This window comes from Rousettus aegyptiacus, unplaced genomic scaffold, assembly GCF_014176215.1.
Source record: "Rousettus aegyptiacus isolate mRouAeg1 unplaced genomic scaffold, mRouAeg1.p scaffold_m13_p_9, whole genome shotgun sequence".
NCBI lineage: Eukaryota > Metazoa > Chordata > Mammalia > Chiroptera > Pteropodidae > Rousettus > Rousettus aegyptiacus.
Genome location: NW_023416312.1, coordinates 72812800 through 72828826, shown reverse-complemented (window position 1 = coordinate 72828826; position 16027 = coordinate 72812800). Strand labels below are relative to the sequence as shown.

General features: G+C 34.9%; 1 protein-coding gene across 3 annotated transcripts in view; it reads right to left on the bottom strand.

Annotated features, from left to right (window-relative positions):
* DOCK11 (dedicator of cytokinesis 11) overlaps positions 1-16027 on the bottom strand; it is a 174718-nt gene that overhangs the window by 36920 nt on the left and 121771 nt on the right. For 2 of the 3 annotated variants that reach the window (XM_016124435.2, XM_016124433.2), the window contains 9 exons: positions 15833-15899; positions 14472-14519; positions 13005-13147; positions 11840-11955; positions 9726-9863; positions 5203-5385; positions 2869-2982; positions 408-623; positions 266-323 (listed from right to left, as the gene is read on the bottom strand). In XM_016124435.2, the coding sequence (XP_015979921.2) occupies positions 266-323; positions 408-623; positions 2869-2982; positions 5203-5385; positions 9726-9863; positions 11840-11955; positions 13005-13147; positions 14472-14519; positions 15833-15899 (1083 nt within the window). The remainder of the gene's footprint in view (positions 1-265; positions 324-407; positions 624-2868; positions 2983-5202; positions 5386-9725; positions 9864-11839; positions 11956-13004; positions 13148-14471; positions 14520-15832; positions 15900-16027) is intronic. The other variant, XM_016124436.2, reaches the window with a different exon arrangement.

Here is a 16027-nt window from a genome sequence, read left to right as displayed (position 1 = left end):
GGAAGACAGCTTTGGAAAATAAACATTGGACATCAGGACCGACCTTGTGCTATTTAGCTTATTTTTTGTACTCTTCACAAAAGTAGAAGGCAAGATGAACAATTCAGTTTTTTTAAATAACAACGTGTTTTAACACTTAATGAGGCTAAAGGTGAACATATTTTTCAGAGCTCAATTATATCACATTTGTAGCTGCAAGCTACAGAGATAAAAACTATTTTGCTAACTGAAATTTTCCCCATCTCTAAGAACATAAATATCTTACTTTTTCGATGAAGAAACTCTGCAACCAAAGCTGCTACATGGACATAACACATTGCTGCCTGAAAAAGGATGACAAAGAAAACACTGTCAGAATGTGTTCCAGGGGTTTGGCAGGGTTGTATTTAAAACAAAGCCTTAGTCACCTCTGAAAAATCTCCATTTTTTACATGAATCTTGGCCATGCTATCTAGCCAGGTTTTCCGGAGCTCTGGGGTGCTTGCATAGGACTTGGCTAAGCTATACTGGAGATCAATTAACATTTCGGGGTCTTTCTCATGTTCCTTCATTTGAGCAGTGGCCATAAGAACAGTACGGATTCTCTTGGTCAAGTCTTTGACTTCTGTGGGAAATGCAGTTGCCTAATTTCAAAACAGACAAAAAAAGACATGTTTATTAATATTATTGATGTGCTCTATGCCTTGGCATCCAATCATGGGAATAACATATAAAATTTTTCTTCTTGTTACAGTTCTTAGTATGCGGTTCTTGGTTCCTGGCATGTGGCACGTCTAAAGAGCTTTCATTCTTTTTAAAAAATCCGACTAGCTCAGGCTTCAAAGGCTCTATACTTGATGGCAGTATTGTCACAACACATAAAAGCATGGACTCTGGAGTCAGACAACCTGGCTTTGAACCCTAGCTCTTCTACTGTGAATTCTACAGTCATGAGAGCAATCTATATTTACTTGACTGCAATTTTAGTTATGACACTAACTAAACATTGAAAGTATACTATGTACCAGGCGGTGGTCTAGGTGCTTCACATATTTTAACTTTTATGACAACCCCGTGAATTAAGTACCATCAAAATTCATTTTACCAATGGAAAACTGAGGCACATGACAATCAAGTAGCTTGGCCAAAGTTTCACGTTTGGTAAGTGGTAGAGATAAGATTTACATTCAGGTCGTCTGGTTCCAGAGCTAGTGATCCTAGCTACTCTTCCATATAGATAAGCATATCTATCCCATCCACTGACAACCACATACATCTTACCACATAAGGTGAAAACCATACTGGAAAAATGTCCACTTATACAAATAAAGGTTTATGAACCACAGAATACTCTAAAAAGATTATTAACCTCTCTCAAAGTATTGTTTTTATCCCCCAAAATCACTAAATTAGAATTTCCTCTTTATTCTGGCCATTAAGATAGTCTGATCACTTCTTAACCCCACTACTAGAGCAAATCACAATTATCTGCATAATTCAAAGATGATGAATTAAGGACAAATATAAGGGTTAGAGAGTTTTTTGAGGTGAATATAACCAAATGTTAAGAAAAATGCTTCTTAGAAGTACCTCCTTGATTCCTTTAAAAATAATAATTATGTACATAAAAGCCCCTTCTTACACATTGAGATTACATTTACTGGGGGATAGGCATATTTTGCTCTAATAGAGTTTATTGGTAGTAACAGTCATATCAGAATAAAACTAAGTCATTTCAGAAATGACTCATGAAAAAAGATTCCCTATCAAGGAGAGCCAAAGCAGACACCATTGACTTTGAAAAAGTTACTAATCCAACATTTATATAACATGGAATTAAGGATGGTAAGTAACAACTAGTAAAATAAACTCTCAAGAGTATGAATAAAAGATCCTAAATGACAGAAGTTGTTTCTGTGTTCATGGGATTAGTTAGAGCATATACTGATCTCCTGGGGAACCAGCAGAACTGGCTGGAGAGCAAACTTTCCCAGCCTGAGGACAGCTGACACTACTCAGTGTATTTTTTCACTTTAAGCAAAGTTCCTGTGGGAATTTTTCTTTGCTACATAGATTCTACACGTTCCAAACATCAAGTATGCTATGGCTGTGAGCTTTATTTTTTTTTTTCATTTTTATACAACATTGTCAAATTATACTGGAAGACAACCTTTCCCAAGAATGGGGATGATTCCTCTGGGAGGGAAAATCCTCTAATTGGCAAAGGATTCCTCTTCCCTTGTACACATATATCACGGAAGATAAGAACCTACTCTCCATGCGATAAAACAACAAATGAATTATGACAATGCTACAGGTTTTAAACATATAGGTAAGAAAGAGGAATGGTGCTCAGAGTCTTCAGGTGTGCCAACATGAATCTTTGGCAAGCCACTACCAGTTAATAGATGATTCCTGAAACTCAGGAAGTCATCAAATAACGAATCCCGTTTGTATCATTCCTCTTTTTTGGCAATGGATCAGGCAGCTGACAGCTGCTCTAAGAAGTGAAATTTCCTGAAATTTCAAATTCAGTGCTTAATTAAGCAATATTATAAATGGCAACAACTGTTAGGAAAGAAAGGATGCATTTATTTTCTGAGCAAGTTTAGAAATCAAGCCCAGAAAAAAATTATTTAAACACTACTAGCTGTAAAAGCTTTGAATACACAGTATAGTTAATCATCTAATATTGAATATTTGCTATACATCAGAGTGTTCTAGGTGTTAGGAATACAGTGGTATACATGACAAAGGCTTGACTCATGAAGCTCATATTCTATATACTCTATTCTAACAAAAGGTATGAATCTAATGACAGTTGAACTCTAGGAGTGCAAACTTCCCTGACAGTGAAAGTGGTTGTAATTTATTACTTGAAGAACATACCTTCATAGGTCTGTCACTATTTGCAAAATTATTGATAATGAATAAAGACTCCTGAAATCTCGATCCTCCACTTAGTGCTACATCGGCTATCAGCTGGCTTACAGCAATTATTATCTGTGGAAGAAACAAGCATTACCTGTCAAATATCTTGAACAAATGCTGCTTATTTTCATCATTGTATAACCCCATAAGCACTCGTATGAAATGTTTCTTTTAAAGATTCTACACAGTTCCATTATAATCTACTTTCTTCCAGACATGAGGGGCTTAAATTCTTCTACTGAAGTAACAACTTCAAAGGTCCCAATTTAAAATTTTATTGGAACTTTTCTTGGTTAGATGTGAAAATTTTTTCAAAGCTCATAGTACTGCTAGACCCAAAACAGTCTCATAATAGTGAACTGAAACAAAAGTGGTCAGGTCTCCATTTTGAATATTCTTGCTAGGTAAGCGGCTATAGCAAAGCTTGGAATAAATGACATTTTCTTCAATGGGTTCTCATTCTTTTTCACTAGTCCAGGTACTGGACTCAACTCCAGCACCTCAGCTCCCTTCTTTGTTTCTCACTAGGACCTACCTAGTTTAGACAGCAGTATACACGATGGCCTTCGATGGTGCCTTTTAATCTCTCAGGATCCCTTTGAGGAATGCCTAGATGATTCATGCTAAGGTGTTAATGGCTGGATACTTTACTCTCTGGTCCTTGGAAGCAGTACGCTACAGGAGCTAAGAGTGCGGACTCTAGGGTCAAACTGCCTCAGGTTCAAATCTTGACTTTATCAATTATTCACCTTGTGTCTTTGGAAAAGTTATTTAACCCTTCTGTGCCTCATTTTCTTCATTTGTAATATGGAAATGATAACTTTTAAAGAGCTGTTATAAGGATTAAAGAGGTCATAATCAAAATAATTCTAGTGAACCCTTAATCGAGAACTTACTATGTGCCAGAAATAGTTTTAAGTCTTCACATTAATTCATTTATATTTAAACAAAGGACTTGAGAGAACTGATGCTTTGACCCAGAAGAACAGAACTTAATGGGGGAATTTCAGGCATACTGGCACAATAACTGTAGAAATGTTTTGGGGGAAGGTAGTATTCGAGTGACACCTCATATAAAGGTGAACTATAAAAGTTCTAACATATAATGCTGGCACTAGTATCCAAAGGTAACCAACTATATAGCAGGTTTTTACTGGAAGAATATACTTTTATCCAATTTCCACATTACTAATGACACTTCTAAAAACCTGCTTATGGCTGTTTCCCTACTTACACCCAGTTTCCAATAACCAACTCCAAAGGAAAAGACCATGGCAGTAAAGATATAAATATGACCAAGGAATTCCCGTATTACAAAGAGGTCTACTGGGCCACCAAGTCCCAATTTTGGTTTAGTTTGGAGCTGTTTCATCAAATAAGCTTAAAAATATGGAAATGTTGAATACTATCTCGTGGTAAGCATCTATTACATACTAGGCATTGTGCCTGGCACTATACACACACTTTATTTTTATCCCTTATGAGAACCCTGAAAGGTAAAATATACTTGGCCTCATTTTACAGACGAGGCAAATAGTTAAGACAGATTGAGGAATTTGCTTAGGGTCACATAGTAAGTAAATAATTAGCTGAGCTATGATTAAGGCCAGGTAGGTCTGAGTTCAAAGTTCATACTTTTCACTATACCTTGAAACTTCTCTAATCTTTTACTTACTGAGCATGCTGGAAAATGAAAACCACAAAAGGTACTACCTATTATTAAATATTTAACAAGTATTTTGTTATTTAATCATCTCATTTAATCCTCACAACAATCCTATGAAGTAGGTACAAATATTTACCATTCATATGTGAAGACACTGAGGCACTGAAAGACTAAGGAAGTAACTCGGCTCAAGGTCACACAGTGTGTTGTAGCGCTGGAATGTGAACTAGAGTATATGCTCTTAACACCTGTGCACTAGAGCAGCACTGCCCAACAGAAATATGATGTGAGCCGTGTATGTAATTTTAAGTTGTCTAGAACCCACACTACAAAGTAAAAAGACATAGATGAATTTTAATATTTTACTTAGTACAATATATCCAAAATATCATTTCAACATATGGCAAATATAAAATGATTAAGATATTTTACTTTTTTGGTACTTAGCCTTCAAAAGCCAATGTATATTCTATATTTATGGCACATCTCAATTTGGACTAGCCACATGTTAAGTGCTAAATGGTCACATGTGGCTAATAGCTATTGTATTGGACTGGGTACCTCTAGACCGTGATTTAGAGGTTAAAGGTTGAATAAAATAAAGAGGTACTTTGATTTTCACTGACCTGCAGATGTGTCCTCAAAAAGGTTTTCCTTTTGGTATATTCAAAGTTGTTTCTCATCAGAAGATACAAAAGTGCAGATGCTTCATTCCTGGTTGAGCTAATTTTTGAGGTGCAGCACTTTAAAACCTCATAGCAAAATGCAGCACACATGTTTACTCTTCCTTTGAAAAAGGCTGAGGGAAACTAAAGAACAGAAAAAAAAACATAAGTATCTAAACACTCAATCATAAAATTTAATCAACAATCAAGTACCTGCTATATTCTCACCTAAAACTATGGTTGATGATTTGAAGATACATAATGAACAAAGGACCAGGGCAATACTCCTTTTAAATAGTTAAAAACATGAAGGCCAGCATGTATCAATGACAGAACAAGTCTCATGAGTATTCAAGTCACCACAAAAATGTGAGGTATTGTCTATAAATGCTACAGATGTGAGAAGAGCTCACAATGGTCTGGAAAAGATGATAAGTAGGTTCTAGATAACATGTACTAAATTAATGAATGACTAAAATGATGAATAATTGATGGGTCTCAATTTGGGCATTAAAAATGGGAAGGACAATCTGCATTATTACTCTTCTGCTTTATGTTTAAATAGTTCCTTATATTGTGAACTTCCAAATGTTAATAAAATTATAGTGGGAATCTATTCAGCAAGTTGATCTTTTAACAAAATAGGATATAGATGAAGTGTACAGACACAAACATATGCACGTTCATCCTCTACTCATAAACCGTGTTAAGATACATTTTTCATAGGGAAATGTCAATTTCATAATAATTTTTATGAAAACTGATAATTACAAGACTTATTGTGGTGATCACATCTAAAGAATATAAATGTCAAATACTATGGTATATACCTGAAACTAATATAATACTGTAAGTCAACTGTAATTTTTTTTACAAAAAGATACATTTTGGCATAGAAAGAGTACAAAAGTGACTACATAATCCTCAAAACAGCCAAGTGGCTGTTACTTTGAGTTTGTATTCAGGTAAACTATACATATAATACAGGGTGATTACAATCACCCATGTGTACATGTCTAGGCAAGCAAGTAGTAAGCTGCTTCAGGGTACACCATGGATGTTTTTCAGGGAGTGTAAAGCTAGAGGACCAACTTTTTCAAAATCATTTCTTGGGAATCTTGACTTTAAACCCATGTTATAGGAATCCATCTTCTTTTTATCACCTTAACACCAAGTGCAATGCTATGCAGATAATGAATGTTTAATAAATGTGTTCTCACTGGCAATAGGGAAATCTCATTAACAGTATCACTAGATTAAACCAAATCTTGCTGGACAAGATATTCTAGTATGAAAATAAAGGCATATGGGAGGGTGTAGCTGTAATATAGTTAACTTACTATAAAAACTCTTCTACCCAAATCACTTCTCTGAGTGGGAAATGGCCGAAATCATCGATGACCTCCTAATTGTCAATTCCAATGGGTTCCATTTCCCCCTTATCTTATTAAACCACTCTGTACCTCATAATAATGTTGACACTCTTCTCTTTTGGCTTCTGTTATATCCTCCCTTTTCACCTTCCTTCTTTTTGCCTTGACTACTTCTGTGGCTGCTCCCTCTCATCTCTTCCACAGATTCCTCTCCCAATCCTTTCCATGTTTTCTCTCTAATGCACTGCTCTTAACCTTTTTTTTGCTGTTCTTCTTCCTCTACATACTCTCCAGGGGAAATCAAACCACTCCCATGGCTTCAACTACCACTTATAATATGATGACCTCCCTAGTTCACTATGCTTTTCAGTCCCCAGAATTTAAAACTCTTTCCCAACTGTAGGCCTTTGCATACGCATGTCCTTCTCTGTGGAGTGTTTTATTTTGAGCTTTTCAAATGGCTAGCCCCTATTCATATTCCAGGCCTCACTTTAAAAGTGACGAGTCTATCTAAAGTAAGCAGTCTCCCATAAATCATTATTATCTACCTGGGCACCTCGGTTCTTTCCTAGAACTTACCAGAATTACTATTTTATTTACTGTTCATTTTGTGTCTCCCTCCCCCCTACTAGACTAAAAGCTTCATGTGGGCAGAAACCGTTACCACTGGGGTGATTGATGTGAAATCCAGCGTCACCCCAGCAACATGGGGAGGGTAGTGTGGTGTTCCCCGGTTCTTCCCCGCCAAAGCAGGAAAGAAGCACAGATCACTGAGATTAAGAAAAAGTGAGTTTTATTAAAAGTACATTTTAGAAGTAGATGGGTCATGCTAAGGTAGGCTGCAGCCCTGTAGAGTTTCGGAGATGAAAAGATAAGACAGAGTTATGCTCCAAGGGAGGAGTGTGGGTTTTCAGCAAAGAGAGCTGTACCATCATGGAAGTGCGAAGGTCTGTTTATATTTGGGCCATGATGGGAGGCCCTAGATGATCCCCGTGTGAGGGTACTTTGACTTACAGTTGGCTGCTATAAAACACTTTGCCTACTGTGCATGTGCTTACTCAGAACTCAGTCTGTTATTATTTGATTCATGAACTTCCAGACGTTGTCATGGTAGTATAACAATGGTATAATGAAGGTGAGGTTATGGGCAGGTTATGGTAGTACCTTCTGTGCATGCGTTTATGGCTAGTTTAGCCAGCAATTTTTATGGCCTTTGTGCTCTAGGATTTGGTGTAATTTATAACCCTAAAAGGGAGGTGTTTCTGGGAGGTCATTAAGGAAGGTGTTCAAGGAAGATTTCTATGGTTATAGAGCTGGGCCTTTGCTCCTGTCGCTTATGCCTGACTAACTACCTTTTTTTTTGTATCTCTATAATTGTATCTCTAGTACTTAGTATAGTGTTGGGCAGAGAGAAGGTATTCAATAAACATGGTGTGAATAAATGGATGGATGCTTACTCCAAGTCTAGCTCTCTAACCCAGATGTCTTTCTAAAGCAAAGATCTATATATCCAACTGCCAATCCCAGCAGCTCTAAATGGATTTTTTAATGACTTTAAATTCAATAGGTCCACAAAAGAGAACTCATTAACTTTTACCCCAAATGTAGTCTTTTCCCTATATTTCATATCAGCCATTACATCCCACCATCCAGTGGATTGATGACCAAATCCTATAAACTTTATCTCCTTATCGTGTCTTCTGTCTGCTTTTGACTCTCCATCTCCACTGTCACTGCCTTACTTTAGGCCATCATCTCTTATCTAGCCTATTTTAATGAATCTTCTTATTGCCTTTAGTACTGTTACCATCCATATTTCTCATTACTTTTTTAAAGAGATTTTCCCCTGCCCACAGCAATTCTCTCTCGATACAAATCTAGTTGGATTATGTCCATGCTCCCTGATGCCTGAAAGAAGAAGTCTAACTCCTAAGATGAGTACACATTCATCTGGCCCCGTCTACCTCTTCATCCGATCTCTTGCTGAACCCATACTAAATCCTAGCTCCACTGCTACAGAGGAACTTTTGCTAAATTAGAGTGTTTCTCTTCCTTCTCCTGTCCACCCTCTGTTCTATGTATATTTCCCTCTACTGGACAATAAGCCCTTGGACTATATCACTGACACAGTGTCTAATACCAGTAAGTAGTTATACAGTAATTGTTTCTCAAATGGATTATTTCTGAATCTCTTTTCCTTAGTTTCTTACAACATCCCTGACATTGAACTCAGTTTTCATTATATTTCTTTATATTTTTATATTCAAAAATTGTATTAAAAATAGCAATTAAAAAATAACCTTTAAATCCATCTGATTTCTATACCAATTAAATGCAATAAGCTGCCATGCAAACACTGATGACCAAAAAGTTTTCCATGCTCAGTTATTCTATTACACAAATCAATTCATTGGATTTCTTTGTCTTGTTGGAGTTATACATAGCACAGGGGAAGGCCTAGACTGTGCCTTCCAATAATTTTAACTCCATCTTGGTTTAAGATGATTTTTATTATATTTAAAAACTATCAAAACAAACCAGAAAAAATCTTTGTTATCTGTTTCAGTTATATTTATTCCTAAAAGTCTAGTCTGAGGTTTTTGTTAAATGAGGTAAGTGGTCTGAAAATGTACAGCCCATAGATACAATGAGCATTGAAAGGAAGGGTTCATTCGTTTGACCCTATACTGTGTCTACCATTTGCAAAATACTACACAAGTCCCCGGGGTTATAAAATTTGGTCTCCGCTTTTAACACACTCAAGACATGAATGCACTAATATATTGTCTCTGCTGTGATAGTACTTTTAAAAGAAGCAAAACAGAAAAAAAAAACAAAACTGGCAAAGCTGGTCATTTTAAGATGGTACTCTTCAAAAGAGGCTACCGAAAAAGGGAAGGAATGACAGAGTGAACTCAAAAACACATTCTGGTTTTAGGAGATTCTTGGTCAGACCTTCTTTATGTATATGGCTGTCCTATATCTCTATTTGCAAAGGCAGTACTAACTTAATGGCTTGTAAGTTTGTAGATGTTATCACAACAATCCTCTTTCCTCTCTTTCCTTCTTGCCATGAAGTGAGCACACTAGCAGTTATAAAATTTTACTTACCTTACTAATGAAAGCCCGCAGTGAGGCAAATACATGTTTCAGCGACGCTTCTGATTGTCCATTCTTAAGAAACGCAAGATGAATATCAAATACTTTTTTCATTAATGGGTTGTGGCCATCGTTATTTAAAAGTTGGCTCTACAAAACATGAAAAAAATGCATTTTGTAGAAATAATTTATGCCACTGATTCCCCAGAACGAGAACTGATTTTACTAGTACCTGTTTAACAAACCAGTGTTTGAAAGTTTCAGGAAAAAGAAAAGTCTAATTTAAAAACATCTATGCCATCTTTAAACTTGGAAATCTCAAAATGCTACATAAACTACATCTATACTTGATTCTCTCATTTTAAACAGATGAAAAGAATATTTTTTCAATGTAACACACCAAATACAGAACTAGTATGTAAAGAGTATTTTTTATTAATCTAACCGTATTACTTCTCAATTAAGAAATCAGTAAATTTAAAATGGATATAAGGCAACCAGCCTTTGTATTTATCTGAAGGAAACTAAATAATGTAAGAATTAAGGAAACTATTAAATCTATTTTAAAAGTCTATTATCTAATTTACTTTTTAAAGTAAGCTTTTTAGTATAAGATATATTTCACCACTGGTGACAAATTAAAGTACTATGAGTAGAGATAATAACAGGTATCACAACTGAACAGACCATATAAATTGTTTAAATGTTCCTTGTAAAGAGAGACATAAAAGAAATAACAAATTGTAGAGAAGTATCTATTGATCTGTGAACCTTTTCTTTTTTTTTTAAAAAATGTATTAGTGAACTTTTCCAGCCCCATTCTACCCCTCAAGAAACTAGTGGGTTACAACTTTGCCAATAACAACAAAAACTAAAATAACATGCGATGTTGTGACAGATCTAATGGTAACATCAACAGCTAGATTCCCTGAATGGCGTTAAGAGTTTTCTGGCTCTTTCCTTAATCTACTTCTAAGCATGGTGTAGTGGTCAGAAGTATGAACTCTTGTTATAACTGGCCTACATCTGAATTCTGATTCTGCCACTGACCAGCCATACGACATTAACCTCCATGTAAGTCTTAGTTTCCTGATTTTAAAATGGGAATAATAACAGTATCTATATCATAAAGCTATTATGAGGACTAAAAGTGAGTTAGTATGTATATTTTTAAATTTACTGAAGTATAATTTACATACCATAAAATTTACCTATTTTAAGTATACAACACAAGTATTTTTAGTAAATTTATAGAGTTGTGCAACCATCACCATCCAATTTTAGAGCAACCGTCACCTCAAAAGCATTCCTAGTGTCCATTTGCAGTCACTCCACTTTCCCTCCCCCAGCATCACAATAAAAACGGAATTAATATTGGTAAAGCACTTAGAATCTACCACGAGGTATGTTTATCAAATAAATAAGAAGTATCTGAATAGGAGAAAAGAATACAATGCAAGCCTTGAGGCCAAATATCTTTCTTATTTACTGGCACAGTGAAAAATGAATTTGGGTTGCATTTTAATGAAAACAAACTTCATACTTCACAAAGGGATCTGAAGCCTATTTCTTATTCATATCTAATTCAGTCTTCCCTTGTAAGCTACCTTGAAAAGCACAGAAGAAGGAGAAAGAAAAAATTATCCATGTAACTTAGGTGAAACCAAGCAAGATTTTTCACTTTTGAGTTCTTCCACTAATGTTACATTACAGTGATATAGTTTTTACTTTTCAAAGCACTCTCAGGTCCATTATCCCAGTTTACTCCTTCAGCAACTCTGCAAGATTATTGTTTCTACCTTATTCTTTCTAATCACAGAAATGATGACTTGTCCTGAAAAGCAAACATCTGAGAAAAAAACACTAAGCACCTGACTAAGGAAGCCGGCCAGACTGCATGGACACCATCTAGCCTGAGAAGACACCTCATCACAACAGGCACTTGAACAAACTGATTCGATCATAATTCCGAAGGTCACAAAGTAGTCTAACTCCGACTTTCATCCAAGTTTCCTGACTGCTCACCTGGGCCTTTTTCACTACACCAAGCTTTCTTTGATAGTTACTTTTTTGCATAATGTTTTCTTTGCAATGATGCCAACTAAATTCTATGTCTTTATTCTTACCTTGAAGCACTGGGTGAAAAATGATATGGTATCTAGTACTGTTAGCGAAACTTCAGTGGCAGTATTGCCTTCAAGAAGTGCCTGATGGAAAATGTCTGCTTCAGTTGTTGTAGAACCTAGGATTAAAAAATGTAAATTAAAACTGCCTAATAGAGATTCACTTAACAATGTTGAATTATCCCCCCCCCAAAACTCAGAGACAAGCAAGAAGCAAGGAAGCTCTCAATACTTGTAGACCTAATGAGTTTCACTGTATTTATTCCTTAATCATATATGGTCTTGGTGGGCAAAAATGTGAAGCTACTAGAAATTAAGCTACATTATATACACTGGTACCCTATGGCCAGATATTTTCAATGATGTGTCCAATGATATAAGACTTGTTTCTAAATCAGAAGGAAAACAAGGCATCTGGGTCAACTGAAGGAAGTAAGTTCATTACATTTTTATAAGCAATAAGAGTAATAATGTTGAGGCTGTAAGACTTGCATATGTTTTAAAGCTCTGTTAGCTCAAGGCCCATCTGCTCAAGACATTTGTTTTTATTATCACTCTTTATCACAAGCCACTTTTGCTTGTTTCCTTCTCTGCAACCTCCAGAGGAATGCACAGAAATGAAAGTTTTCTTACTCTTTGACTTTTTATTAATATTTGCTTTTCAGAGGATATCTTCCATTTATACAATCCTCTAGCTCCCCCAGTAGGACAAGATTCTTTGTCCTACTTGCTTGCAACCTGTGTGAAATACACCTTTGCCAAAACAGTATTTACAGTTATTTAATTTCTGCAGTCAGCCTGTGTAATCCTTAAAATCACTGAATAGTAACTCTAAAAAAATTACATAAGATGCTATTATCTGCATTAAAGTTTTAACAGTAGCAATGAAAGATATCCAATGTAGCTATAAAAACAATTGTCAGAAAAATTCATTTCTTTAATAATGAACTAAGGAAAACACCACCACTACCTAAAATTGCTAAAAATTCCATGCAAATTTTACTATTTAGTCATGTATGATAAAAGGATTGTATACAAACACATAGATATGCAAATAGATCTATGTATGTGAAATCATTGTCAATCATATTGGTGATTTAAGCCAGAACTTCTTTAAGATTAAATAGTATTGCATTCAAATGGGTACCCTACACACATTTTCACTTACTGTGATTAAGTGTAAATGAACTTTCCAGGCTACTAAGATGCTGGAGCCGGGCCTGCATTACTCCTGATCTGTTTCGCAGAGCTGGCATGGTTTGAGATTTTCGGTCTACTCCAAAGTGTTTTGACAACCAGGCATCATGTACCCTAAAATAAAATCTAAAATTAGACGTTGGAGTACTCTAATAATATATCTCAATGTTACATGGTTTTTAACTAAAAAAAAAATGATTAGATTTCCACATAAACACTACCCTAAACTCAATATTCTTCTATTACTTGGTTTAAATGAGATGTCACTGGAAATTATATGAAGTTTCAATGCATACTTAAAGAAGCTGATATTATAAGTAACATAATTAAGGAATTTAGAGAATTTCTTCCCTCCTTCTCCACAAAAATATCAGAGTAAAGTGGACAACGTTCTAATAAGAGTAAGTCTTTTCTCGGGAGATGAAGGACAAGACTCAGAAAACACTGAGAGCACTACTGAGAGTTAAAATGGGGCAGCGGGGATCATTTCTAGATGTTCAAGAATGAGTGCCAATCAAATGTTTCTGGACTTGAGCTAAATTTGGACCAGAAATTTTTACTCTGTAAACATGTCTATGTTGGGATTTGCAATTTTTTCTGCTTTCCTTTAATTTTAAGGTTCCATTAAAAAAATTACAACCGGGTCATTAGGAACAAAGGAAGAAAAAGAGTTTGTCTATTCTCTAGGAAAGACAGTAGGAGATTCAGCAGAATCTTAAGAGGTTAAGGCTCATAGTAGCAGTTATCGTGCCAGCTTCAAGTCATGGAGAAAGACAGCGGAAATTATCACCTGAATTATCTATTGTTAGGAACTTCCAGAGATTGAGCAATTATAAACCCCATCCAAACAACCTCTTTAGTTTTTGGAAGTGCCATGGAATTTAACTTAAAAAAAAAAACTTTGAGTTCCTTTAATGATGAATTCTACCCCTAAAATATATCTCATTGAAATAAGCAAGCAATTTAGGATTCCTCAAACAATTTTTTTTACGTATTTAAGTATTTTTAAGTATTTATTTCACTAAGACTTAAACAACAAAAATATAAAATAGATGCTATACAATCACTGTTGGGGATTTCTGTTTACCTTAGTAACTGAGGTGAGTATTGACAGATTATAGATAAAAGTACAAACCTTAAGGTTTCCTGATTTCACCAAGATCTAGCCTTTTTTCACATCCTTCAGAAAAGACAGTATCTGTTCTAAGATTAGAACAGAAACTCTGCATAACAAGCTAACCATTACCCTTTGGAAAACTTAAATATATCAGCTCCCACTAGTTTAATTTAAACTTTGAGTTGAGACATGTTAAATAATCATAGGTTGTCTTAACGTTAATTTGAAATGAATAATCTAGGTTTTATATGGCATGATCAAGACTGTCCTATGTTGGAACAAAAGGAAAAAAAGTGGAAATTGCAGTGCTATGGGAATTACCTTGCTATGTTTCTTTTCCCCATATATCTAAAGTGAAACAAACATACTCTAGAAATAAAAACAATTGCATGTTAGTAAAGTTATTACCATTCTCTGCAATTTAATAAGTAATGTTTTAAGTCATATTTTACAAAGGATACTTATGTAAATCATATTACAATATGTTTGGTAGACAGAAATAAATACACACATAACTACGTATAGGCTTGTCATATTACATCTTTCTGCATTTATCTGCTACAATTAAATCGGCATCAAAAAGGCCCACATCTTCATATACAATTTTAACATATTTTTTTAAAACCACATATAATCACCCTTTGTTCTCTGTAATTTATCATAGCAAAGATCTCTAGTATAGACATTAATACCTAACTAAAAAAGGTTCTTGAGCCCTAAAAATTGAGACACTTGCTATATTTTTAAATAATGGCATTAAAATACTTTGTATTACCAAAATATCTCAAACACATACAAAGGGGAGAGGATAGCAAACTAAACTCCCACATACCCAGGCACAGCAGCTTCAATAATTTTCAACTCATGGCTGTTTTTGTTTAACCTCTACCCAGAATGGGTCCCCTGCTCTCCCTCGACACTCTCTGCCTCTGTACTTTTTAAAGTAAATCCCCAATATCATATTTTCATTAGTTAATATTTCAATATAATTAATTTTTTATTTATCTTAACTGTTGTTAGCTGAAATTTTCTGCAAAATTTTAAAAGACTTTTTTATGCATTGATTACCCTTTTTGTGTTTTGGTAGACATGCACATAAAATAGCATATATGTTTACTATCTAAAAATTTCTTACATTTCAGTCTAATTTTTTACTGTTCAGTAATAATGTAAAATAGCTAGACATACAATACAGAACAACTTCCCACCTCTACATAGGAAAAAAGACTAGATTATTTCCCCAAGTGCCTTGGACTAGAGATATCTCTATATATACATTTAAGCGGGTAGAATTACTCAGCTCTATCTAAGAGTACAAATTCTAAATTCCAATTATTTAAGCTGCTCCATTAAGCCAACATCTGCTGTAAATGAATGATTTAGAGCAGCTGACACCACTTCTAGTTTTCCAGATCACAGAAAGACTCCTGTTGAGCTGTAAAGATGGTCTATTATTAGTTAGAATTCTCTATAGTATAACAAGTATTCCATCTCCATGTTTTTCCTCAATGTGTGAGGAACATATATGCTAGCCTCTATATTAACAAAATAGTTTAACACTTCCTACATTATTAGCAAATAAGCTGTTGAAACCAAGAAAAAAAGGTATTATTTTGTATAAATATTAAATTAAGCTCCCCCAAATAAGGGGGAAATTATAAAAATAAATTAATATAACTTACTCCAGAAGTATGAGAATGTTTATGAGCTCCTGAGGAGATACTTTATTCCAGTAAGTTAAGAGAGTATCTGAAAATGCAATAAATAAAGTATTAAATCTTGAAAATAATTAGAGCAAACAGCATTGTGAATCCCAAAGTACCAGTAACAGCCTTAACATCCATCAACTTAGGCTAATTCTGTTTCATCCATATCCT